General features: G+C 43.3%; 1 protein-coding gene and 1 long non-coding RNA gene across 3 annotated transcripts; one reads left to right on the forward strand and one right to left on the reverse strand.

Annotated features, from left to right (window-relative positions):
- Positions 1–241: 241 nt before the first annotated feature.
- On the reverse strand, positions 242–7,119 carry LOC121670655. The gene is made up of 3 exons (XR_006018194.1): positions 7,039–7,119; positions 4,950–5,145; positions 242–695 (listed from the first exon to the last, which is right to left on the reverse strand). It is a non-coding gene; the product is annotated as an uncharacterized LOC121670655 (long non-coding RNA).
- Positions 7,120–7,226: 107 nt separating this feature from the next.
- INSIG2 (insulin induced gene 2) lies at positions 7,227–20,173 on the forward strand. 2 transcript variants are annotated; one of them, XM_042041174.1, is made up of 6 exons: positions 7,227–7,302; positions 11,234–11,569; positions 14,354–14,478; positions 16,546–16,712; positions 17,131–17,230; positions 17,700–20,173. In XM_042041174.1, the coding sequence occupies exons 2-6, from the start codon at positions 11,326–11,328 to the stop codon at positions 17,739–17,741; spliced, it is 678 nt and encodes a 225-aa protein (XP_041897108.1). In that variant the 5' UTR covers positions 7,227–7,302; positions 11,234–11,325; the 3' UTR covers positions 17,742–20,173. The 2 variants fall into 2 exon arrangements, with proteins under 2 accessions (XP_041897108.1, XP_041897109.1); XM_042041175.1 differs by lacking the exon at positions 7,227–7,302 and having other exon boundaries at positions 11,234–11,409.
- Positions 20,174–25,983: the final 5,810 nt, after the last annotated feature.

Genomic DNA, 25,983 nt, shown 5'->3' on the forward strand with positions numbered 1-25,983 from the left:
TTTGCTGACACTAACTAGCAGGTCACTATAGACTAAAGAGACAATTCTTTATTTTTTCACAGAGATTACAGGCAAAATGGTAATGAAATTATGAAGGAGGAAAAGGCCTGAGAACTCTGCAATACCAATCCCATTTATATTATATTACCATAAAATCACAGAACGTTTTGGATTGGAAAGGACCTGAAAGATCATCCCGTTCCAACCTCCCTGCCATGGGCAGAGACACCTTCCACTAGACCAGGTTGCTCAGAGCCGCAGCCAACCTGGACCAGTTATGTTCTTGTCTTCCTTCTCCAGGATATGGCTCTCCAGTGCTGCCCCTGTGACCCTGAGACTTAAAAAATATATTTAATAATGGTAACTCAGACAATTATTAATCCTCCTTCTCTTTTTATAGCTTCAGGGAGATTTACACAGAGTTCATTACTAGGTATCACTCCATTTATCCCGGTGTTCCTTGCACAATCCAGTTGCCCAACACCAGATTTCACTTTTTTCTTGCCAAGCTTGCTGTGCCTGCATGTCATGTGCTCGGAGTGTTCCCAGGACAGTTGCTGCTGTGAGTGCCTGCACTGCACTCTGCCTCCTGCTCTGGGGCTTGGCATGGAGGCAGTGGGTGAGCCAGCTCCCAGCGCTCTGCACTCACTGGAGGTCACAGCACGGAGATGCCACCGCAGGAATTTCTGGCTGCTCTGGTGGAAAATAACCAGGAGAGACCAAAAGAGTGTCAGGAATTTAGGGTGAGACTCAAGGGCACTGTGCTGCTTCCCCCTCTCCTTTATCAGGCTCTGACAGCCCATTAGTAATGGCATCAGATGGGATGTTTTATTGTCTGAAATCGCAGAGATTCTGAGACCAATTGCACAGCCACAGGGTGTGCAATGCTACTCCAGATGCCCCGGAGTGTCCCACCCCAGCCCCAGCCCGGTAAGGGTCTCACAGGTGGCTGTCACATCCCCAGCTCCATGCAGGTATCCTGGATGCTTTAGTGTATTTCTAAAACAGACCATGAATCCTGTGTTTAGGCACCCGAATCACTTACTGACTGTCAGAAACAACTACAGCTGATGGAATATATTTCATTAAAACTGCTTTCAATGGAAAATTGTGTTTCTAAGTGAGATCTTGGTTCCTTTATTTTTACATTTGCATCATGTGCTTTTTGAGGGAAAGGTCAAATTTGTGAGGAAGCTGGATGCTGCAAAATGGAAATATTTGTTGGAAATGAGAACTGGTGGTATTTGAATTGTCACTGTAAATTTGCAGGTTTCCATTGGCTAAGAGAAATAGACATTTTTCAAACTGCTCTGTAATGTGTCCTTCCCAGCACTGTCAATGCCAGCAGTGATTGCTGTCCGACAGAAGTGCCTGAGACTGCTGCAACACAAACACTCCTCAACACTGACCCAGATAACCTGTGCTGTTGAACAAATTACACAGGATAACATCATTATCTCCTTATTCTGAGGCCTAAAAGTTAGATGTCTATGAAGTTTGGCACCTTTTCCAACTGCAACAGGTGAAGGAAAGAAACAGGCCTCTCCAGAAGACAATTTTTTAACTTAAAATAGATGCATCAAATGAGCACAACAATCACACTCTGTGTGCTGTTTCTTTCTACCACCTGCAGAGGAATCTGCTCCTCTCTGGACTGTAAACTCTGCAGGAGTAGCCTTGTTCATAGATTCATAGGATATCCTGAGTTGGAAGGGACCCACAAGGACCATCGAGTCCAACTCCTGGGCCTGCACAGCACCACCCCAAAAATCACAACATGTGCCTTAGAGGTTCACACTCTGCCTTTGTACACTGAAGGGCAAAACAGGGGTGGGTTATTTCCCTATCTCAAAATAATTTAAAATGAGTTGTTGATATTTTTTGTATAAAGTCTGTACCTCTACAAATACAATGCCAATTGAAATAAATTCAGTCAACAGTATTGCCAAATGCAATTGCCATTGTGATTGCCTGCTAATGACTACATGGAAAACCTTGGGATCCTGGGCAGAAGCTTTCTTTCAAGTGCAGTTCCTAGAATGTTTTCCTTCCTTGTGGATCTGAGATGCCACAAAGGGAATGAAGGAGAAAGAGAGGGAAAAGGAGGAAGGGAGGGACGGAGGGAGGCAGGAAGGGAGAGAATCTCAGTTTCATGGGGAGAGAAATTGTGAACCTCCAAACTTAAATACATTAATTTTCATTCTAACTTCAAAGACACATATATTTAAAATATTTTCAATCAAGCCCAGGAAAAAAATTAACTTCTTGTGCAAGGCTGCTTTCGTTCTCAGACTGCAGTTTTTCTGTTTGCATTTTTTATGCCATTTTCCTCATCCACTCAGCCATGTATTTTTAGCTTGATTTGACATTAATTTCCTCCCTGTCCTTTTTTAACATATACTTACTCATCTGCACTGACCTTATTTTGACTCTTAGCAAGTGACACACTTATGACAGATGCACGCACTCACAGGACTAGAATGCACTCATGTACATTCCCTGTGTATCTTCAGGCTCCACACTGTCCTTGCTTCTCACCAGAAATTACCACTGAAAAAAATACGCCCCACTGAAGATCACTGTCCCAGCTATTCAGTCTGTCCCTTGAACCTAGATGTTGCCTGGTGCTATAAAAATATGGTAGGAAGCCTTTAATTTCTAAATTCCACATTTGGATGCATTGTAACATGGCGATGATTACCTTGCATTTTCAGTATCTTGTTTAAATGTCACAGTCCTTCAATGCTACAGCTGTTTGTGGCTCTGTGGCGCGTGATGCAATGAGGTTATCTTGGCAAACTTCTGACTGGGCTGGACTCCATATCTCAGAAACCACGGCCATGGCTGGCAGTGTTGACTCCCTAGGTGACTATTTTAGCAAGTACTGAATGAGTAGGGAAACTGAAACAGGGCTGAGCCATGCTGGCAGAGTGATACAGGGAAACCCAGGCTGCATTTGTCCATGCAGCACTTTTCAGCACATAAATGACTTTAGCCCCTGCAGCTGACAACCCAGCATCTTTTGCAAAATGAATAAACAAAAATTTGATGTCAGACATAAAACTGCATATCCTGTTGCTAACCTGCGATAAGCACAAGTTCTTTTCATATATGAGAGTGCATGCGATCTGATGGCTTCACACTGCTGCTGTCTCTTTTCCCTTTCCTCTCTAAAATGCCAACACTATTGGAAAATCAATTTTATAGAACTTGTCCACTGCTGGCTGCACTCTTGCCAAGACCCAGAGTAGTTCACAGCACGCTGCACTTTGTGCCTAACGAGCTCCTGTGCTGCAGGACTTGTCAGCCATGCTGCTCTCTGCCTGTGACCCAGCTGTGTGCTAACCTGGGTGGCTACAGCACCTCCTTTTGCAGATAATAAAACACAAAAGCATCCTCAGCTGGTGAGATAAAAGGCATTTCTGGAAAATGTGCCCAGTTCTATAATTCTTTATTTATGAAGGCTTTCCAGAAGGCTTCTGTATGTGAAAGCTTTGGAAGAGATGTATATTCCTGAAGAATATTTAGAATTTACAATATTTGTTTTCACAGTCCTAGCTAAAGGCCGCAGATCACAGCAGTCCTTGATATAGTTGTCTGCAACATGGAATGAGGGAGGGACAGGCATCCCTTGTTGCAAAGCTGCTGTTGGTCATTGGCCATGCTTCAGCCCAGCTCACAAACAGGCTTCTGCAGAAGGGATGCCATAGATATTTAGGATCTGCAGACTGTGCTTGAAGAGCTCTATGGACATTCATTCTCACCCCTGACAGAAAACAAACCTGGCCTAATCCCTGGGAACAAGGCTCCCACCCAGTTGGTTTTCTTACACTGAATGCACTCCGTGGTTGCCCCATAATTGCACACAGTGAAGGCCTCAGTAAAGAACAATGACTTTGGCCTGATGTTGACGTTTATATAAACTCTGGAAGCCCTACCAGGAATCAGCTCCAGATTTCTATAGAAGGCTTTTCCTTGTCATACACACAGGCTTTTCCCAAGTTACACATGATATCGTTTCAGAAACACCCGATCATTTTATCATGGATCACCACACAAACACTCAGGTTAGGTTTTTCCACCTATTTTCTTTCTCATCCGTCCATGCATCCATCCATGTACCCATGGTCCTCTTACCCTTCCTTTACAGTCCTGCTGTGGACACACCTCCAGTCAAGCCAACTGGCCTCGGCTCACTCAACCAGCGCATCAGGCAGCTCTGAAGGCCTTTACAAAGTACAGCTCTTAAAAAGCCCCTGTTAGGGACAGGAGAGCAATTCTGCTTTCTCTAGAGGTATATGGCTGCTTTAGGCTCCTCTGCTTTTCATGAACTTCCCTGAGTTTTTCTTTGTCAGATTTATTATATCCAGAGCAATACTGACGTCCCAAAACTAAATTCAGAACATTCTGGATTATCTTGTTCTGCAGCCAGTGCAATGAAACAACTCTGTGCTGCTTTCCAAAACAGATGATTCTCCCGTGATGTTTCATAGCAATTCCAGTCACTTCAGAGCAAGTGCCATCTCTCTGCAGGTCACAGCTCTGTTTCCTTTCTCTGCAAAACTATTTGTTGATGTATTTATTTTGGCAATTTCCAATTCAGGTACACTTTTGTATGCTTTTCCCTCATGCTTCTCCCATTTTTGTGCAACAGGATATTGTGCCCTCTAGGATAACCAGATGGGTTTAAGGACTGAGACTTGAGCTGGTGTGAGCTGGCAATGTCCTAAGGTCCTTGGAGTTGCAGTGATTTACACCAACACTGGTTATTAACTTTCTCATATATTAGTTTTAATGCCCCTCTATCAATATGGCTAATATTTGTCATATGATCACTTTATTTTTTGGTAGGAATTAAGATCTTTTAATTTGATATTACCAAACCCAGCAGCAGACCTGACTGTAACTAATCCAAATTTATATACAAATCATTACCTGACTATACTTACACGTGTCTAGAGAAGGAAAGATCCAGCAGCCACTGGCAGTATCCATCTACTTATGGAGTAGATTCCTCTCTAATGCACACACTTCACGTTCCCAAAGTTTCTTATTTCAGGCTTTCTGATGGTCCTGGTCTTTAAGGCACAAACAGATAAGGCACTTTGTTTTCCTTCAGGCATGTGGCTGGCAAAAGGCATTTATCTGATGTTAGGGAAAGATATTTTATTTGATTAAAAAAACCTTTTGTCTTTCTCAATCCAGAATTTGGCATTCAAGTACAGCAAAGTAACTATCTAAACCACAGACAGGGCAGGCAGCTCAGCAGGAATTACTGAGAATAAAAAGACTTTGTTTCTGTGTGACAAAAGCCAAAGTTGAATGATTTGAAAATTCATTTATTGCTCAGCTAAACCACAGTGGGTTTCTGCTGCTGCAAATGCCTCCCTTTTCCATTCTTAATATGTCTATTATAGACTCATATCCTCCCCTCTCAGTTTGTACATGTTTGGTGACTCTGCTGGTCACAATATACCAGCACCAAGAAACCACAGTTATCACTAAAGATGCCACTGTAGTAAACAGCTAAAAATTCCATCCTACCTACTCATTATTCTGGGAACTGTAATGGGATACGCACTGAATTACTGCAGACTTTGTAATATGGAAAGCTCTGTCAAAGTCTTTGCAGTGAAATACCAAGCTTGGGGCAATGCAATATACAAATATTTCTAAAAAATTGTATTCCATATCAGTGCAATGATAAAGGGAAGATTTCATTAATAGAATAATAATGAATATAATGTTATAGTGAATATATATGATATATAAATTAATGTAACAGCATTATTCTCCCATATCCCATCCATGCATATAATTTTTATTGTGATGCCTTTACCATCCCTAAGACAGGCTGAAGCAAATTGTTTTCTGCTTCACATTGTACATTTTCCTCAAAAGGCTCAAACCCGCGATGAAAACGTAGCTTCTGGAATAAGGAGATGTGCAATTTTGTCCTCAATCACTAAAGTCAAGCACATGGGAAAGTCATTGCAGAAGCAGGTGTTCAGGAGGAGCTGGGCTGGCAGCTTCAGCTGGGGACAAGGATTTCATCCCCACCACGTCTGTGCCTGCAAGCGGTACAGGCTGCAGCACAGCCCCAACCACTGCCCCCAGCCCAGCTGGGAGCATGCTCACAGGGCAAACAGCCCAACACATATGGCTTTCCTTCTAATGATTGAATCACAGAATGTTAAGGGTTGGAAGGGACCTTGAAGACCATCCAGTCTCAATGCCACTGGCAGGGACCTCCCACTAGACCAGGCTGACCCAGGCTTTATCCAGCCTGGACTTGAACACCACCAGGGTTGGGGCACCCACAACTCACCTGGGCAACTGCTCCAGTGTCTCACCACCTTCATGGTAAAATATTTCTTCCTTATATCTAATCTAAATTTCCACTTTTTCAATTTATGCCCACTACTCCTTGTCCTATCACTACAGTTCCTGATGAATAGTCCCTCTCCAGCTCCTCTGTAGGCCCCTTCAGCTGCTGGAAGGTTTCTATGAGGTCTCCATGCAACCTTCTCTTCTCCAGGCTGAACAGCTCCAACTTTCCCAGCCTGTCAGAGAATCACAGAATCACAGAATATCCCGAGCCAGAAAGGATTCATCGGGATCATCAGGTCCAGCTCCTAGCCCAGCACAGGACACCACCATGTGCCTGAGAGTGTTTTCCAAATGCTTATTGAGCTCTGTGAGGCTTGGTACCAAGCTGTGATCACTGTCCTGGGAAGCCTGTCCCAGTGCCCAGCCACCCAATGGGTGAAAAACCTTTGCCTGATATCCAACCTAAACCTCCCCTGGCTCAGCTTCAGGCCATTCCTTTAGGTCTCGTCACTGGTCATGAAATGGAAGAGATCAGTACCTGTGCCTCCACCTTCTCCCGTGAGGATGTTCAAGACCCTGATGAGGCCTCCCCTCAGTCTCCTCTCCTCCAGGCTGAACAAACCAAGGGCCCTCAGCCGCTCCTCATTCGGCCTCCAGAACTCCCCCACCCTCCTGGTCTCTTCTGGACATTCCCTAATAGCTTAATACCTTTCTTATACTGTGGTGCTCAACACTGCACACAGGACTCAACGTGAAGTGCTCCTCTTATCAACTTCGTGGCGCTCCTCTGGAGCTGCTCCAGAGTCCCAGTTGCGGTACCCAAAGCCTCTCCGCAGAGCAGCGGGGTGCGGGCGGGTCCCACCGGAGCATCCCCACGCTCCCCCCACGCTGCCCGCGCCCGGCACGGCCGAGGCCCGGCGGGCGCTGCGGAGGCTGCGCGGGGCGGGGACTGCGGAAGATGGCGGAGGCCGAGTGAGTCTCGGCGTTGCGGAGGGGCCGGGGCTGTGGTGCCGCGGGCGGGGGGGACGAGCCGGGCCGAGCCGGGCCGGGCCGGGCCGGGCCGGGCCGAGGCGAGGCGAGGCGAGGCGAGGAGGGCGGGCAGCGGTGCCCCTCGGCCCCGTGCTGCCCACGGGCCGGGGCGGTGGGGCCGGGCGCGACGGAGGGAGAGGCCGGCGGAGCCGTTCCCCGACAGCCGGGAGAGCCTATGCCCGGCGGGGCTGCCCCAGGCCCGCGGCCCCTCCGCCGGCCGTGCGGGGCCGGGCAGGAGGTGCTGGCGCTGCCCGGGCGGGCTGGGCTCCCCCGGCCCGGGGGTCCGGGGCAGAACCGCCGCTCTCGATGCCTGGAGGGGCGATGGTTTGCTTTGCTTTGCTTTGCTTTGCTTTTGGCGTTGCCTCGCTGCAGACAGAGGGTTTCTTGCCACCTCCTGCGTGGTGTTGCCTAAATAAATCTTATTCTCGGCCACACCGCGCCGTGCCCGGTGTGTCTGGGTGGTGTCAGAAGTCGTGAATCGTTCCCGGGAGCAGGACCGATCTTCTCCTTAGGAGACAGTTAAGTGACTAAGTGTTTTGGAAATGTTTAGGGTGATAATTTACTTGTTAACTTTTTGCGCAATACCAGCCAGACACCGTGTGGCTGCCTTGCAAGTCGTGTATGGTGCACGGTGTGTTGAAAAGCTTGGGCTGAATCCGAGTGTGCCAGCGAGGAAGGAAGTGCAGCTGAGGCTCTGGCCGTGCCAAGCCTGCAGCTTTCAGTGCGGTGTTACAGCTGTGAATGTGCATTCCTAAGAGATGAAGGCTCAGAAGTCGTGTTGGTTCAGTATGTTGTGGTCTGTTCCTATCTGAGAGGAAACCTGCAGTAAAACATAAGGCTTGAAAGGAGACGTGGTCTCTGCTGTCTGCAGGAACAGTGGCCTCCTAGTCAGAAGGAATTGGTGTCTTTAGAGATTAATTGGTGCCTTTAGAGTAATTTAATTTCCATGGAAGGTAATGATAGTATATATCTTCGCTGTGCCAGAGCATTATGAGCCCAGGCTGTCTGGGACACTGAAGAATCTTTCCCGAGCATTGATCGCTTTGCTCCATTCCCCTGTTGCTCTGTGGCATGCCAGAAGGTCTTAGGGTCAATGGAAAATCTGGAAACTGGTCAAACAACTAATAATGATATGGGTAGGGTGAGAAACCGCCAGGTGGAAACGATTGCATCATGCTAGTTTCAGACCTTGAATTACGTTTTGTAAACATATGTCAATATATACCCACCCAGGTGCCCTCGCTGTGGTCAGGCTGTTTACCTGCTAATAAAAATATGTTGCTGGTGCCTTGAATAACTTGTAGCTGCAGTGTTTGTGTATTGATCATCAGCTTTTCTGGAAAAAAAAGGACAGTTAAGAGCTGATCGGTGTTTACATTAGTATTGCCATGTGGGAGAGTTGATGATTATTAATTAGGCTGAAGATTTCTGTAGTTGAAGAATTACAAGAAGCAGAGTCTTGTTAGAGAGAGATACCGAGAGAGTGTAAAATGGGGAAATAATCAATGCAAGGAAATTATTAATAGTTTTCATCAAAGACAGGGACTTGGGCTGATCTCTCTCAGTATTTGGGGGGATTAAACTAGATCGTCTCTAAGGTCTCTTCCAACCCAAAACATCCTATGATTCTATTTTAGTTGATAATCTTGGTGCACAAAATAGGATGCAGTAAGATTCTTGCCGATGACCCAAAGCTGGCAACATTTGCAGGGCCAAAGAGGACTGAGAAATCCTTCAGGAAAAATGGATTGAAGTTGGGTGCCAGAATTAAATAACACCTACAGGCTGAAATGCAGCATGCGAGGTCTGGAGCTGTACCAGGGAACAAGGACTTCAGTAACAGGAAAGAGAGAGACTTGAATGTAGTAAAGGATCACGGGACATGAGCAAACCACTTTATGACTGAAAAAAGAAACTCTGATCCTGTGTGGTGCTTATTAAAGAGAAATAGAAGTGTGAGCTTTCTTGTACATCAGCTCAGATCATGCATTTAAAAAAAAGGAATATGCAGACTTCAGGAAGTGCCAAAAGCTGTTGGGATGGTGAAGTAAGTGGAGAGTCAAGAGTTTAGCTTATTTCCCTAGGCAAGCTAAGGCTGAGAAGGGACATAACAGTTTGAAAGCCCCTGTTAGGCACAGTATTACTGCAAAGCTTGTAATTGGGAGCTACAGCCTCCAATGCCATGTGTTGAAAAGACTCCTGTAAATTCTGAGAAATCCTGTGATTACCTGGTGGGCAAAACCCTGAGGGACACAGGGGAGACTCTCAGCTGAAATAGTGATGTTTTTGTAACTCCGTGGTTTCATTCCTGAAGGCTAAATGTATTATCCAAGCTCCAGTGCTGTGCCATCCGGAGCAGGGAAGAAAAATCTGGAGCACCTCCTTTTTGCTTGGAGGAATTGTGTTGCAGTGCCAGTGCCAGCCTTGATACGGACATCAGTGCTGGCAGTGTGAGTCAGGAAGCAGACTAAGAAGCCCAACACTTTGGTTGTTCTCTTTCGCCCCAAGATGTGTTCGTGATTACAAGTACCGGGGGGAATTGGCTGTGTAGGTGAGATCCTGTGTTCTTAGGAAGACACTGTTGCCTCCCCAAACTCCCAGTGGGAAGTTTTGTATGAACAGAACTGGTTTTCTTTTTTTTTTTTCTTTTCTTTTTCTGCCTGCTGGAACTTTTTTCATGTGGTGGAGGATGTCATGATGTGGCATCACATCTTCTGTGCAGTTGACTGGAGTATCTTAACTAGCCTGGATGAATTTAACTTCCCTTTTGGCTTTCAGTCAGCAGAAGTGAATGAATGCTGGGTCCTCTGCTCTGCTGCTGTATCTTCAGAGAGCTTCCTCTGGATCTGCTGGAGCTGAGACGAAAGGGGATGGATGTTCTGGTTTGGCTCCCCATATGCCATAAATAAGAGTTAACAGAAGCCGCCACCAGCTGGCAGTTTCAAATTTAAAAACAATGTCAGGGCTTTTTTTTCTGAAGTTCCAGGTGGCTAAGCTGTCGATCAGAATCGTTGTTATACATGAATGTGGCACTGAATCCATGTATAACAAGATTCATGATGGACAGGTTTGGTTTTTTTTAAAAAGAGGGATTGGGATGGGAACTCTGCCATTCCTGTAGTGCCAGCAGTTACTCATGTCAGAGGCTTCCTAGTGCGAAGGCAGGTGGAGCTCCTTTTCCTTTGCCCTCAGGTGCTTCTGTGCCTGATTACAGTTAGGATTTGTAGTAGTGTATGTCAGTTTTCACCAGAAGTGTGTGTTACTTTGGTAAATATTTCTCTGTGTTGAAGTTACTGCTCTGGTTTGCTGAGCTGTTTGCTTTTACTGGAGATTACAAACCATGTGTGCTGCAGGATTGCTGAAATTCTGACTCCAGCCCAAGAGTTACTTCTCAGATTTCACTTTCCAATTGAGAAATGTTTTTTGGTTTCTCTTCAAGAAGGGAGATCTCTGAACCTCTGTGGCTGACTTGGAATTGAGGGCTGTGTTTATGTGTTGCTGAATTATATAACTTCCAGTTGTTGCTTAAAGGAGGGGAGAAAAACAATTTATTCTTACTGCAAAGCAAGCCTTTCTTGCATTTTGATACCTATGTCATTTCTTCACCTCCTAGAATGTGCTTTCCCATTCCTAGCTGTCCCATCCCACGTGTTTCCTCCTCTGTCTCCTAGTAGAAAAAGCTATTTGTAAAACCTGTTTCCTTTGTAAGGCGTTTTTGCAGCTGTGGTTGATTCTGCTATCAAAGGACTAATTGCCTCCTCAGAAAATTCAGAAGAAAATATAATAGGCATTTTTTTAACCCAATCTCCACATAAGAGAAATGCATGTAATGTTTCTTATATCTGCATTTTCACTCTTTTTTATTATTTTTCAGGGTTTGGGTGTCTCCCAATTGAAGAGTCAAAATACTGATTGCAAGCAAATCCTCAGTCAGCCTCTTGGATGCCTCTGATAACATAAGAAGTCATGGCAGAAAATGATGCAATGCCAACCTTACCAAAAAAGTGTGGCCCATACATTTCATCTGTAACCAGTCGGGGCATGAATTTGGTAATTCGTGGTGTAGTGCTGTTTTTTATTGGTGTATTTCTTGCATTAGTGTTAAACTTGCTTCAGATCCAGAGAAATGTTACTCTCTTCCCCCCTGACGTGATCACAAGCATCTTCTCCTCAGCTTGGTGGGTGCCACCTTGCTGTGGCACAGCATCAGGTAAGTTCAGTCACGTGTGTATGCCTGGTGTGCAGAGGTAGTTAGGTAGTTACAAAAAACTCTGTGAGAGGTGGGGAAGATAAATTCCCTTTCAGCATCACTGTCCTTGTTGAGCTGTTGATATCCTTCTGATCTCCCCATGTATACACAAATATGAATGTGTCCAGAAATTGTTCTTCTTCTGACTTCTCTTACTGTAATGTTGTTAGTAGAGCATAACCTTTGTTTTTTTCTGCTGGGTTAGAGTTTAACAATGTGAGGAGGTGATGCTGCTGCTGACCTGGAGTTGGGTTACAGGAGTGTGCTCCCAGACAGCCGTTGAAAATACCCTGGTGGTGTCAGACTGTGCAGCACACAGTGCCTTGTTTGAGCACAGCACACCACCCTGAGAAATGTTCTCTGTTGTGGTTCAGCTTTCTCTTTGTTCCTCCTTCCAGTCTGAGGTACAGCCTTAGCCCTGCGAAGCTGGGAGCCCTGACTGTGTCTCTGGGAGCTGAGGCTTGCAGTTGGCAGCTGTAGGGGCACGGTGCAGAACAGAACACCTCCGTGCAGTTGTGTATTTCAGATGGTGTGAACATGCTCCATTTCTCCTATGACCACTTAGGGAGTTGAGCCTTCTCTGTGTTTAGCCAGTTTAAGTGAGTTGTCTGCTGTAGGTGGTAAGAACAACTCCTCTCCTTGGAAGTATCAAGGGATATTCCAGGTTACAGGCATGATGGAATTTGACTTTCTACCTGGCTCTGAAATTCACTGGTGCTTTGGGTCAGTTTCATGCTTTACGAAGGGAATATTCTTTGCAGCCAGTACTGGTGGATTCTGCTGTGGTGAATACAGGTGGTATATTCCTAGAGGCAAGTTTTAATCAGATTGAGAAGCTCACAATTCTGAGTATTAATATGAGTCAATAAAATTGTTTTTGACATGGCATCACTGTTTTACTAATGATAATATTTAAGCCTGTTTTTTTCCTAGTAGTCTAATTGGGGTTTTTTTTGATACCTTCTTGAAATAGTACACCTCAGATGTCGTAGAGGAGCCTGATTTGAAAGGAAACCCTCCAGACAGATCCCTGAATGTTGTATTCTCCAGTGTTATGGTGGCACTTACACACCTGCTTTATCTGCTAGTTATCTTAGTCCTCTTCTTCTTGCCAAGATTCTTGATTAGTTTTTGGTTTATTTCCTGCATTTTTCTTTTATGCTTTAAACTGGTTAAACTGATTGTCTTGACAAATAAGCCTGGTAAAGGTTTGATCTTTTGTATATGGATTAGTGGGGGTTACAATGAACCCCAGCTTGCCGCAGCAGCAGTGCACGAGGTTTGCAGTGTTCACTGCAACGTTTGCACCATTGGCTGTTTGCATCAGGCTGCACCTTGTGCTCTCTTGGGTCACCTGAGAACACTGCAGCTGCCAGTGGGCACTCAGGAAGGTTACATCTTGCCATCCTCTCACAAGAAACTTGTGGACCTTTCTGGGTCTGATGGGTTGGTGGTTTTGATGGAAAGACTGGATATGGCTTATAAAGTGTATTTGATTATGGTAGCTGATTTTAAGCTACCTGATTTAAAGATACTATGGCCTTAATTGGCTTTTACCAGCAGGAGTCACCCCTGTTGAGGTGTTCAGGGTCTTTTATTTTCATTTTCAGTCTTCTCCATTTTCTTTCCTTATCTTCTAGCATACATACAGGGAACCTCTGTGGTAAATGCTGATAATTCACCCATTTTCTTACCATTTGTACGTGCACAGCCTTCCTGGAATTGACGTGAACATTTTTTTGCAGTATGGTTTATTATTATGAACAGAATAAAAGTATTTTGCATATTTATAATCAGTGGTGATCGAGGCTGCATTCAGAGAAGTCCTTTCATCCATCACCATTATTAGTCATGAGTTTTGGCCCAAGGCCTTTGGCAAGAAAATTGCTCAGGGAGGTTTTTTTTCCGCTCCAACTTCACTGATGATTTATTTTCCCAAATCCTGGAGATCAGTTTCCTCTGTGGCAGAATAAAGAGCATTTGCAGTGCTACCTCCAGCAGTGTGCTAGACTGAAGGCACTGGAAACTGTACCAATGGCTCAGGCTCTGCTATGCTCACACCACTACAGTCTAGCATTAAAGCACCATTATTATTCCTTAGTGGGGTTGGTAAAAGTCTTTTTAGCTGCAGTTGCAGTAGAGGGCACATTTGTGAAGAAATATTGAAAGAGCATCACAATTCCCTCAGGCTGGGATTCCTGTATTCAGCAGCTACCATAGGCTCTTGGCTTTCTCTCTTCTGGGTGAGCTTGATAGTAGCATTGAAGAGCAAAGCATTATCCAAACAAAGCCTGCTTGTAACAAGAACAAAAGAAAACACAAAATACTGATGTTATAAACCACACCAGTACTGTGGTGTATTGGTTTTGCAGCTATTTTAAACATGTTTGATGTGTGGGATTTTTGGAAGTGCCAACCTGCAAGCTACTGGTGCTCTTTCTGAACTACAGTTCAGATTTTGGTGTGGGAGAGAGCTCTGTCATCCTCTGCCCCTGGTTCAAATTGTCTCTGTATTGCTACTTCTGCTGCAGTGGTTGAAGATGCTGCTGAAGCTTACAGGGCTTTTTAAAATAATGAAATTATTTGAAATTCCTCTTCTTTTACAGTGTGTGTTTTTGTGCTGTTTGTCCTTAAAAGATCTGTTTTAGTAGTGACTGTAATTGTCAAAGTCTAGATGGTCTTTATTCTAGTAAAATGTTGCCAGTGCTTTAACTTCAGGGCCTTTTTTCTTTCCTGTCTCCACAGCTGTGATTGGGTTATTGTACCCCTGCATGGACAGACATCTGGGAGAGCCACATAAGTTCAAGAGAGAATGGTCCAGTGTAATGCGATGTGTAGCAGTCTTTGTGGGAATAAATCATGCCAGTGCTGTATCCTATATTTGAATCACATTGGTGGGAACAATTGGGCTTCCACTTAAAAAAACTCACACAGTCAGTCATGGTGAATTGTTGTTAAAGGTGTAACATGCACATTCTTGCAAGGGAAATGCAGAATATGTGTTAGTGTCAAGCCTGTAGCAGTATTGGAAGTGATGAGTCTCACATCTTTTTGTTCTGAAAAATAGTTTAATTAGAAATGTCTCGATATTGGGCTTTATCTTATTTAGAGTCTTTATGTTCTTTGAATAATTAAAGTAAGTGTGGGAAGATACTCATGTGCTAGATATTACAGAAAAGTGCTTTAGGACGTTCCAAGCTGATGTCTTTTTAATGCTGTAGTAAGAGGTTGAGGCCCTGTCTTGAGTCATAAGTGAAGCACATGCACTTTGCAAAGAGTGGGAAAAACTCAGGACCAGGAATACCCAGGAATATACAATGCCAGGAAGTATTGCTACCCCCTTCTGCAAAGGATGCTATCCTTCATGCCAAGAGAGTACCCTGGGTGCCAGAGTGCTTTTCTCATGGTGCACTTTGCTGGCAGTGCTGTGTGTCCTGAGGTTTTCTGTAGATATGTGTAGTGCCTCCTCTGTCAGCTGAAACCGGGGTCTGCTTGTGAAAATTGGAGTCTCATGAAGAAAGTTGATCATCTCTGTGACTCACATCTTCATCAGCGTCAGCTCCAACACAGTTCACAAAACTGGTGCTAAAAGTTCTGTTCATGTGCTACTGAATCTCCTCATTCCCAGGAAGAGAGAGCACATTCAGTGAAAGGTGGGAGAGCTGGCTGAATTCTCACTGAGGCCACTGCTGAGTTTTGTTGTTGTGTAGTTTTTTCCCCACCCTCTGCTATCCAGTATGGCCTGATGAGCTGGAGCTGCCAACGTTCCGAGTCACTCCCACTGTCCCTCAGAAACCTCACTCTCCTTGCCAAAGATGCACTGGTCTGCTGCTGTGGTTCTCACTGACCTGGCCTGTACCTCTTGGGTGAGCCCGTGGCAACTTTGGGGCTTTTAAGAAATAAGAATTGATAGCTCCTCTGTGTACGGGTCTGATTATTTACAGCAAATTTTCTTCAGTTCTCTAACAGCTGTTCCCCATATTCTAGGACATCAGTAATGTACTGTCTGTATTTCCTGTTTGACAGCTCTCCAGACTGCTGTCTCTTCAGCTACTGCCAGTTCTGCACATTGCCAGATTTGGTGAGGGTTCTGATCTTCTTTGACACTTTTCTCTGAAGCTATTGATTTTTATCCTGTAATTATTTATTTCAGTTTGTCAAGCTTGTTTCTCATTTCTGCTAGGTCTCTCTCCAGATTTTTGTGAGAAAATAGAACAGTGGTTTCTATATTGTCATTTCATAAATTTGTTTTCAGGCCTATGAAACATGACAGGCCTCTTTTTAATTACCTGTTTTGGACAGGAGCAATGAGAATGAGTTAGTGTTTTCAAAACATTTTGAAGGATGTAAAACACAAAGATATCTGAAGTGACTTCACAATTCTTTCACAAGTTGACAAAACTGACTTTCAATGTCGATTTATACGAACACTTTCCAGTAATATTTTCATTTTGATTTATAAAAAACATTAACATGTTAGCATTGAGCTGAATGTAAAGCATCATGTAATTTAAACAAAATTGCAATTAAGACTGATAAATACCTTTTTTTGGTAAATCCCTGTCAGTTGAAGAAGTCTAATGCTAGATGTAAGATTTCATATTGAGTGTAATAAAGGTGAGGATGAGATGTAACATGTGCATTGTGTGTCTGTATAAAATGCTTCATTGTTTGGTAGATGAAGAGGCTCTTCACTCTAGTACAGAGCAAAGACCCTAAAATTTGAAGAAGCGTCGTAAGTTTTTAGTTTTCTGAAATTCTGACAATTACAAGGCTTATTTCCTCACATCTGATAGCTGTGTGAGAGCTGATACAGGTTGCACTGTACTTTTCTTAATGGTATTTTTTTCTGTTGTGCCTAAATATAAACAGGATGACAAAAATTGCTGTATACTTGTACATGGTATTTCCAAGCTTGTCCTTAACAACCAACACAGAAGGTGGATTTTGCCAACAATATCCAGCTGTCTCTCACTTTGGCAGCCCTGTCCATTGGGCTGTGGTGGACCTTTGACAGGTCACGAAGTGGCTTTGGTCTTGGAGTAGGAATTGCTTTCCTGGCCACATTGGTGTCACAGCTTCTGGTATACAATGGAGTTTATCAGTAAGTATTTGCTCCCCTAAGGTGAAATGATAATGTTCTGAAGCTGTTAACATTAAATCAGAATAACTGAAGGGGTATGATTTGACATGACTTTCAAAGCTGTCAGCACCTAATTTTGAGCACAGCATAAATTGGACTGTTCATGAAAGCTCTTATGTGTGTGTAAGTGAGAAATCTAGTTGGAAATGCTAATTGAAATAAAATTGCTACTTTGCCAACAACGTAACAGGCTTTGTTTGGTTGAACAAATGCAGCTATAATCAATAAGAAGCCTCCTTTGTTGTTTGCTGCAAGAAATTAAATTTCTGTAACATATATTTTTGAGTTGAAATGTCCTAATAATTGTGAATTTGTCTTGTGATTGGAGGACTCTCTGTATTGCACAATGCTGAGCTCAAAAATGTGCATTCTTTTCCAGATACACCTCTCCAGACTTCCTCTATGTTCGTTCCTGGTTGCCATGTATATTTTTTGCTGGTGGAATAACAATGGGCAATATTGGCAGGCAGCTGGCAATGGTGAGTTTGGAGGGAGAGGAGGGTTGATTGCCTTCCAGTAAAAGTTCAAGTGTACTTATCATTTCTTCCTCCAGCCAGCTGTGTACCAGCCAGCTATTTGGCTCAAGGGTGTGCAGTGAGGTAGAAATCAGCAATCATTGCTTGCTGATGTACTTAGTGAGCTGATTATACTGTTACTCAGAGCACACCCATGTTTTGCTCTGTACACTCTGTTGCATACTTTTAGGACCATGAGCTAAGTAAGAGCTCCTGTGTATAGTGGGAAATCAGGCCATCCCCAAAGTCTGACCTGCTCAGGGGACAGAAATTGCAGCCACCAGTATGTGCACAGAACTTACGGAAATCAGAGTTCTCTGGGTGGAGTTTAACAAGTGCTATTTTATCACCCGTTTTGTAGAAAAATCACTTTCTTAGGTCCTTTTTACTAGTTATGTAAATTAATATTATTTTGTCAACTTCTGTTTTTCAGTATGAATGCAAAGTCATTGCAGAGAAGTCTCACGAGGACTGAGAGGAAACAATATGCACCTTTTAAACAGGAAAATGTCTGACGAATGACTGTTGGAGGAGCATAAGGAACACTTGATTATGAAATTGCCAAAATGCAATTTTTTCCCTTGAGTGATATACTTTACTGCAATCTGTGATTGCTGCTTCTAATAGAAACCTTGATGTCTGATTTTGATTACTGTGAAGTTACAATAGTATGCAATACATTTGACAATATTGGTTCAATTATAGGATTCTTTTTTCCAAATCTAAACAGTTTACCATGAATTCCTGTCAGTCTGTCATGTTGCAGTGCCAAACTGAACCTTTGCACTATGTTTCTGTAGCTGAAACTTTTTGCTTCACTTTATCTTGGAAGTTTTGAGGAATTTGTTTAACAGCTGGTGAAAGACAGGGGGGATTCACATTTAGCAATGAAGATCTCTTTCCATGATGATAGCCCATAATATCTGTATGAAATTTATGGATTACAGGTGAACTTTGATGCAATAAGTAACTGATTTATGCCTATTAACACAGTATATCATTCTTCTGACTCACAGTACAGGTGAGGAAACTCAATGCAGGTTCCATGGGTTATTGCCATAGTATTTCATTGTCTGTAGTAGAAGTATAACAGAAATGGAAACTGAATCTGGAAACTATTTGCTATTTTTCCCTTGGTACTCCCAGCATATATGTTTGTTTTTTAATTTATGTGAACCATGGACAGATTCTGAAACTGCTTGTGTACAAAACAGGATACAGTTCAGGTCATTCTTGTACAATCCTTTAAGCTGATTTGTGTTGATAGGAAAAGCAACTTAGGGAGTTTTTATTGCAAAATTTAATTCTGCTGAAGGAAATCAGCCACTACCATATAGTGTCATAAACCCCTCCATTACCAATGTTACTCTGGGTGGTCCTTGTCCACCCCCTGCTCTGTTGGCAGGGCTCAGCAGGGATGTATTCTAGGTACTACGGTGGAGCCCTCGTTGCTGTTACTGTGTCCAGGCAACCATAAATGTATTTGTTCTTGTAGCAGTTTTCTGAGGTAGAGAAATGCTGTTACCCCTGTTTGACAGGTGCCTGTGCGCAGACAGCCTGGTAGGACAGTGAGCTGAAATGGGCTGTGTGCTGATCAGTTCCCTTCTTAAGAAGGTTTTTAATGTGTGACCCATATTTGGGGGCATACATGGAATTTTCTCTTGGCTTTGCAGCTCCCTTTTAAGACCATGAGCTAGAAGAAGTGCAAGAAGGCAGAAAGCAGATTTCAAGAGAACACTGCTAACCTGTGCCTGCAGTGAGTTTGGCATGGGATGTCTCCACTTTGTTTTCCCCTTCTGTCTTTGTTGATGATGTTTAAATGTATTTGTTTTCCTTTTTTTTCTTTAAGTACTATTTTTTAAGTCTTCCATGAAAGGTTTATAAGACATGTTACAGTCACCTAGGGAGGCTGGAGCTGGTCCGAAGAATAAGTAGATGTTTAGACAAGTTTTTATTAATAAATGTGTGAATGCATTGTACATGAAGCTTGAGCTAGGCAACTTATTCAGTCTTACCTGCTTACCTCCAAGTCTGAAAAGTGTGGAATGAGCGCTTCCAAAAGCATTGTAACAAAAGACGTGGTCACAAAAGGAAAATTTCTTGAATGGGGAATTGTAAAAATAATAAATAAGCAAGTGATGTATGAAGAGTTTGGTTCTGCAGCTCTGCAAATTCTCATCACCTGCAGCACACTGTCCCAGGGTGATGCTTCAGAAAAGCACCTACAGAGGCACTTTGCTTTAAGCAGAGGCAGATCATCTCTAAGTAGGTTCCTGACTAGAGATTCTCTCTTAATCAAATCATATAGCAATAAGAAGCATTTTATTAAAAAAAATCAAGCTGGGCATGAACGAAGGTGAGTTCCTTTAGGCAGGGTCTAGCAATTCTCTGAAGAAGTTGGATCTCTCTCTTACAGTATTTCACCTCATCCACCTTCTTTACTTCAACAAATGGCTTCAGCTTGGTGGACAGCGTGAGAAGTCCCTCTTGAGTTATCAGGGCATGAGTGGCCTAAAAATTCAGATGTTTCATATCCTAACTGTAGGGGGTAACATGGTACCTCAGTAGCCAGTGTGCTGACTTGGTAAACAGTGTAGTTTCATCATGACCAATGAGTGTGCACAACTGAAGATGAGTTGTTTTTGTTATTCCCATGGTGGTAGAGCTGCTGTTACCTGCCAGTCTCGATACTTGCACAGAAGCAGCCTTGTGTGTGTTGAAATGTGCAGTATATGGGAAGTGGTTGTTGTGCATCTGTGGCACCCACTCTACAGCACTTTGCACTCAGATTCAGCTAAACCTGGTTAGACTGTGCTGTCCGCTGACTTTTAAATTTCATTTTGGAAATTTTGAGCATGTTGTACAAAGGCAGCAATCATCCAAAATAAATTTGGGTGGAGTCCTTTATTATATGTGTCTTACTGTTTTTATTCTTACTTGACTAACATCAGTACAGGATCACATCGTGGGTGTCCTGTTGTTTCAAACTCTGCTGTGATTTTAGGGCTGATGTGTTCAAACGCTGGGAAAGGTTCATGATGAGAATGCTGACACTAACTTTAGTGGTGTGGACATGCTGCTACTGTATAGCACGTAGCTGTAACTTAGACTGTCTTAAAAACGTTGTTCAATAAAGAATGAATAAGGTATATTTTAGATACAACTTTAAAAGCACTATAACCTCTTCCCCAATTAACCCTTGTAAGCTCTATGCTGTTTAAACTGGCAAATTGCTGTTAAAAGCAAAATGTGCATTAAACACAATTACAACCTTGATTGATAGGTTTCTTCTTTCTATAAGAAATTATATTAATATTTAAAATACACTGAGGTGCCTTCTATCAGATATCTCATAATAATTCTGACCATTTAGCTGGTATATTGGTTGCATATCTGTATAAAAATAGTGAAAAAGAAGCAGAGAAGATCAAATCAGCTGTGGTTCTATCTTAATTACCATGCTGAGCAGCCTTGGAAAATCTGCCCTTTTGAATACTTTGATAACTTCACTCACAATGCAGAAAATAGAGATTTAGATACAAATAGCTGCTATGAATATTAAAAAAAACCCAAAACACAAATGGCAGGAAAATTCATAATATATTTGTATTTATTAATGTTCTGGTCTGGGTATGAACTGAATGTTATTCTGCCATTCACAGACTCCATTCATCGTGCCCATCACTGTCTCAAAAAGGATGTGACAAATTGAGGTTTGGAAATGTGTAATGGAAAAGTGTCCAGGCAGAGGTGAAGACAGGGTGGGAAGAGAGGTGCATGGGGATTTGGGATGCAGTCCCACAGCAGGACAGCACCACAACTGAAAGCTGGAAGGAGTGCAGGGGGCGAGTAGAAAAAGCCCCTGTTTGTGTTGGCAACCTGTGACCCAAAATTCCTAACTCTGCTGTCAAAATGCAGCATCCTGGGCATGCCATGTGTCTGACCAGGCAGATTACAGCCAGGGAGAGAGATAACCATAATTTTGGGTAGTAAGCACTAAGATTAGCCAAAAGCACAAGAGCAAAGGTGTTTTGCTGGAAACTTAACCTCTCCCTTCCATCTGTAGCCTGGGAGAATGAAAATTCCAGGTCCTTCCTGCCTGAGGGTGTCAAATGAAAAGTTACTGGGCTTTTGAGGGAATATTCCAACTGCTGAGCTGTCAGGCTCTTGAAAAATGCACCCTGTGCCTCTCATTATAACACGGCTGCTGTAGGCAGCTAGGAGGAGAGTAAACAAAGAAACTTTTCCTCCACAGCTTCTGTACTTCCCTGCTGCCATCTGGCTGGGAGCTGCCACAGGGACCTGTGGGCATACACCAGTCCTCCCTTTTTTTCTTTCCTGGTACATAAGGAAGGAACATAATTCCACCACCTGCATCACCCTGGACGTTTTGCATATGCTTCTTACGTTTTGGAGCAGTGTTACCAATAATTCTTGATGGCAGTGGGTGAACAGAGCCTGTGGAAGTGATGTTAAATAGCAGATCAGTGCTTGTGAAAGTAGGTGCACAGCTGGGCAGAGGGAATGCACGCCTCACTCTGGGAATAGCTATCTAATGCTGTTAGTTCTGATGCCAGTACTAAATGCAAAGCATGAGTAATTTTGCAGCTTAATGTTCAGCACTAAACAGTAAATGAAAGGTCAGTCCAACATGTTAACTGTCATGGAATAGTAAACACTCCTTTAATTGCTTCAGGCAGCCAGCTTGAATTTTTGGTGTGTCTGTTGTCATGTTTTGAGCAGCGTGGTCCAGAGCCTTGTCCTGATTACCTCTCCCCCAGCCAAATGACAAAGCCTCAAATTAAAGGATAAACTTTATGCCTGGGCTTTTCAGGCAGCGTACTGGGAGTTTGTGCTTTGAATGTTTAAAAGCCGTGCTGGGAAAGAAGTAGGGGTTGTTTCTTGATCTGATCGGAGCTGAAATCCAGGTTGAAATGTAGTTTGGCATTTTCTTGAGGTTTTCCATTCTTGTTCTTTGGTTCTGAAGCACAGAAGTTCAGTAGCTCCTGTTGCACATCCACGCTTTTTTAGCCTGCCCAGCACTGTAGCAGGTAGGAGGCAATGTATAGGAACAAAAAGGAATATAAAGTGAACAGACAGCTACTAATGTTCTTCAGGCCAAACTGGTTGAGAGCTCTGTGTCCAGTGTGCCCTGTACATCTGTGTCAGATGCACAACCTGCAGCATTTCCAAACTGAGGTTCATAGGATTCACTTTATGTACAGGCAGCAGGTCTGCCTTGTCTTTGTCAAATACCCGTGCAGGAGGTGACCTGTTGTACTGTAGTTCTGCAGGGATATGTGCACACGTTGCAGAGCATTTGCAGTGGCAAGGTCCACGGGTGTAGCCACAAGGTCTGTCTTTTATGACTTTGTTGGTAGAAATTCTGAAATTGTGCCTTTGAAGCAAATATGGCAAATTAGTTACTGAAAGAAAAAATCTGTATTTATAAATATATCGCTGTCTGAATTCACGACGTAGTTTTGCTATTTCTGTTCTCTGATTAGTTCAGTGTACATCTTGTAACCAACATTTAAATATTTAATAGTTTTTGGTAATCAAACCTCAAAGCAAGATTTCTTTCACACAATTATTGGGAAAAAACGTTTGCATTAAAAAGAGAGCCGTGAGGAACAGGGTTGCACCTTAATTTACCATATAGAAATTATGCAAGGAGAGCATCCAGCATTTTCCATAATGTTGCAAGAAAGAGAAGGACAATAAGTGATCGTTCTGATTGTACCCTGGGTTTCAAAACAAGGGTAAGGGGGAGTCTTACAGATGTATTTGTATTGACTTGTTCTGGACTCAGCTGTTCTCCTCATTGGCCATGATCACCAGAATATGTTTTGGCTCATCTGTTTTTCTCTATCCCAGCTGTGCCAGTTGTTTCCTCTGTGACTAGGGATGCCTGGGGTAAGCCTAGCTATGCCACCAGAGAATTTGCATGGAAGTATGGCTTTAGCAACTTCTTGCTGAGATTGACACATTCCATTTGAACTCTGTGAGAAACTGCTGGTCTGGCCCAGGGCACTGGTTCGCAATGTTGAGGTAAAGTGTGTGACTCCATGGTGTTCAGGTGGGGTGAAAGGATGCCCAGTGCCTATAAAGACATTAAGTGTTAATTACAGGTTCCAACGAAGAGCAAAGTTGCCCTGCTCTGCACACCATCATTTCTTGTCTTGAGTAGTGGGACATGCCATCAGTGTGCCAAAGAGGGAAGAATATGCTTTCTTCCTCCTCCTTACTCTTCCTTTGCATAAATAGCAGCCTGAGCTAAGGACTGTTAATCCCGTTCTTGGAGCCAGGACTATGATTAGGCTGGGTTAGCCCTGAAAGACTCCACTGTTTCTTTTTGAAAACAAATGCTTGTTCTGAGCTGCACGTCAAGTGCAATCATTGCTGAATGAACTGACATGCAAAGCCAAGTTCTCAGCCGGACTGGCAAAACTCCATCGATTTCAGTGGATGTGCAGCATTTCGTGCTGGTCGGGAATTTGGCCCACTGTGTTTTAAAGGGATCAAATTGTTTAGACCTTAGTTCTCTTCTCATCTGATACAGGTCAAAAAAATTCCTACATTGTGCAACACGTAAGAGCAGCACACTGCAGATTCTGCCTTTCCCTCCTGTCTTTCAGCACTGGTGAAAACTGTCATCATCCTCTGTGGTTTGCAATGTGTGCTTTTCATATGGGATATCAGCTCTTCAGGAGAATCAGATCTGGCAGAGCAGATTAATAATGATGCAAATACAAAATGTTGGCCAGTGATGAGCTTGTTGTCATAAATGCTTGCCACGATCCCGCCTTTTTTTTTTTTTTGGTCCAGTATTTTGCTTGTAGGAAATTCAGCTGAGGCTTTGTGTTGGACCTGTGCCTGCTCTGATTAAACTGGGGAGAAAGAAATAATACTGCTTTGTGTGGTTTCAGGCTCCTCTTACCAGCCAGTTTACTCAGATCAGTGTGTCAAGCAAAAATGGTGCTGGAGTAGTGGCTTGAGGAAGATGAATTGAAAGATTCTGAAGACTGATGGTCCAAGGACATGAATCAATGAGGTGATGTGTCCACTGTGGGGATAGGTGGTATAAGAAGTGTTAGATATGTAGTATTATGTAGGTAATAAGTGTAGAGATGCAGTGTTCAGAAATAATGAAGCTGGTAGAAAGGAAGGTATGTACCTATTCTTGGAAATGGTTTTTTTTCTGGGTTAGTTCTGCAGACTTTGATCATTGTGCTCATCCAGGGGATGAACTTTGGGACAGTGAAGAGCAGCAAGATGGGGGGGGTCACTTGATAAGCTGGCTGGATACAAAAGGGAATTCAGTTTAGATGTCAGGTCAAAATGCCCAGCCCAAAGACAAATACCAGTGGTATTTGTATGGTACACACACGGGCTTTTTGATTTTTTTAAAATGTAAATTTACAAAGGAGAATCACCTCTAAGTACCAAAAGACAGAGGTATGACAGGTTGCTTTTGCATTCAACCCTTAGTCTTGGTGGGAATATACTTGAAGGTGTGGGGAAGAGTTGTTTTTTCAGACCCAACCATTCTGGGTGCGTTTTTGCACCCCAAGTCCCTGGATTTGCAGTGTGTTTTGGGATGTGAAACCCACTGGGTTTCACTGCTCTGAGTCAGCTCACAGGTAAATGAGGGTGGCTGTATTGCTCCCACAACCTGTGGCTTGACAAATGTGGTCCCTTAATCTGTTCCCAGGCAATAAAATAAGATTAGCTGAAGTTGGAGGGGTTCCCCCATCAATGCCAGCTGAGTGCCTCTTGTCCGTGGTGTTCCCTCCTCCTGCCTTCCACTGGTCTTAGGAGCAGGACACCAGAGGTGCTCTGCAACAGCAGAGGGACCCAGCTTGTACCAGAACCCCCCAAACTTTCAAGGAAGTTTCAAAGCTATGGGGACAGTATGTGCTTTCTGGCATCATCTGGGTCAGCTTTTTGTGGAATACTTAGGCTTTGGTGAACTGTCAGACCCTGAGAGTTTGTGATTTCCAAGGTCACAGTAACTAATGAAGTCCAGAGGGATATGGTGAGGTTGGTCATGGAGCTGCTACAGAGCAGATTAAGGGATGGGACCTAGGATGGAGTCCGTGCAGCATGCTCCTGATGTCTCTCTTGCACAGCTGCTGTGAGGTGCACAATGAGATTTCACTGAGGAAGGATGGAAGCAGGCGAGTGACACTTGTATAGACAGATCTTTATAGATTTGATACCCTACCTAATCCTGACTGATGTTAAAGGGACTTCATGGGTAGGAAACCTTGCTAGGAAAATTGTTCTTCTCGAGTCCAGATAAATGGTGTGTAGTATCCGGTGCGTGCAATGAGGATGAACATATGTTCATCACTTTAGCATCTCTTAAATTATTAAGGCCTGTTCATTCTGGTATCTAAAGTTCTTGAAGGCAGTATCTTGCCACCATTGCATTGTTTCCCTGAGATGGTTAACAATATTGTTTATCATGAGCACTGTCGCATCTTGTCATTGATTAAAACCATAACTTCCAACTTACTCTCGCTGTGAGAAGTGGTTTAAATATTAATTTTCCTGCACTTCTTCAGTATCAGGCTTCTCTGCAACACAATACTATTTTTAATTAATTCAGCTGACCCTTTGTTATGATTTCTAATGTAAAAAAAGCTGATTAATGCCTAGGCACAATATCTACTTTAAAAAAAAAGTCTGAATTTATTCTGACAGTTAACACC

This window comes from Corvus kubaryi, unplaced genomic scaffold, assembly GCF_017639235.1.
Source record: "Corvus kubaryi isolate FWS band 111438036 unplaced genomic scaffold, C.kubaryi_AGA036_p1.0 37396, whole genome shotgun sequence".
In the NCBI taxonomy this organism is placed as follows: domain Eukaryota; kingdom Metazoa; phylum Chordata; class Aves; order Passeriformes; family Corvidae; genus Corvus; species Corvus kubaryi.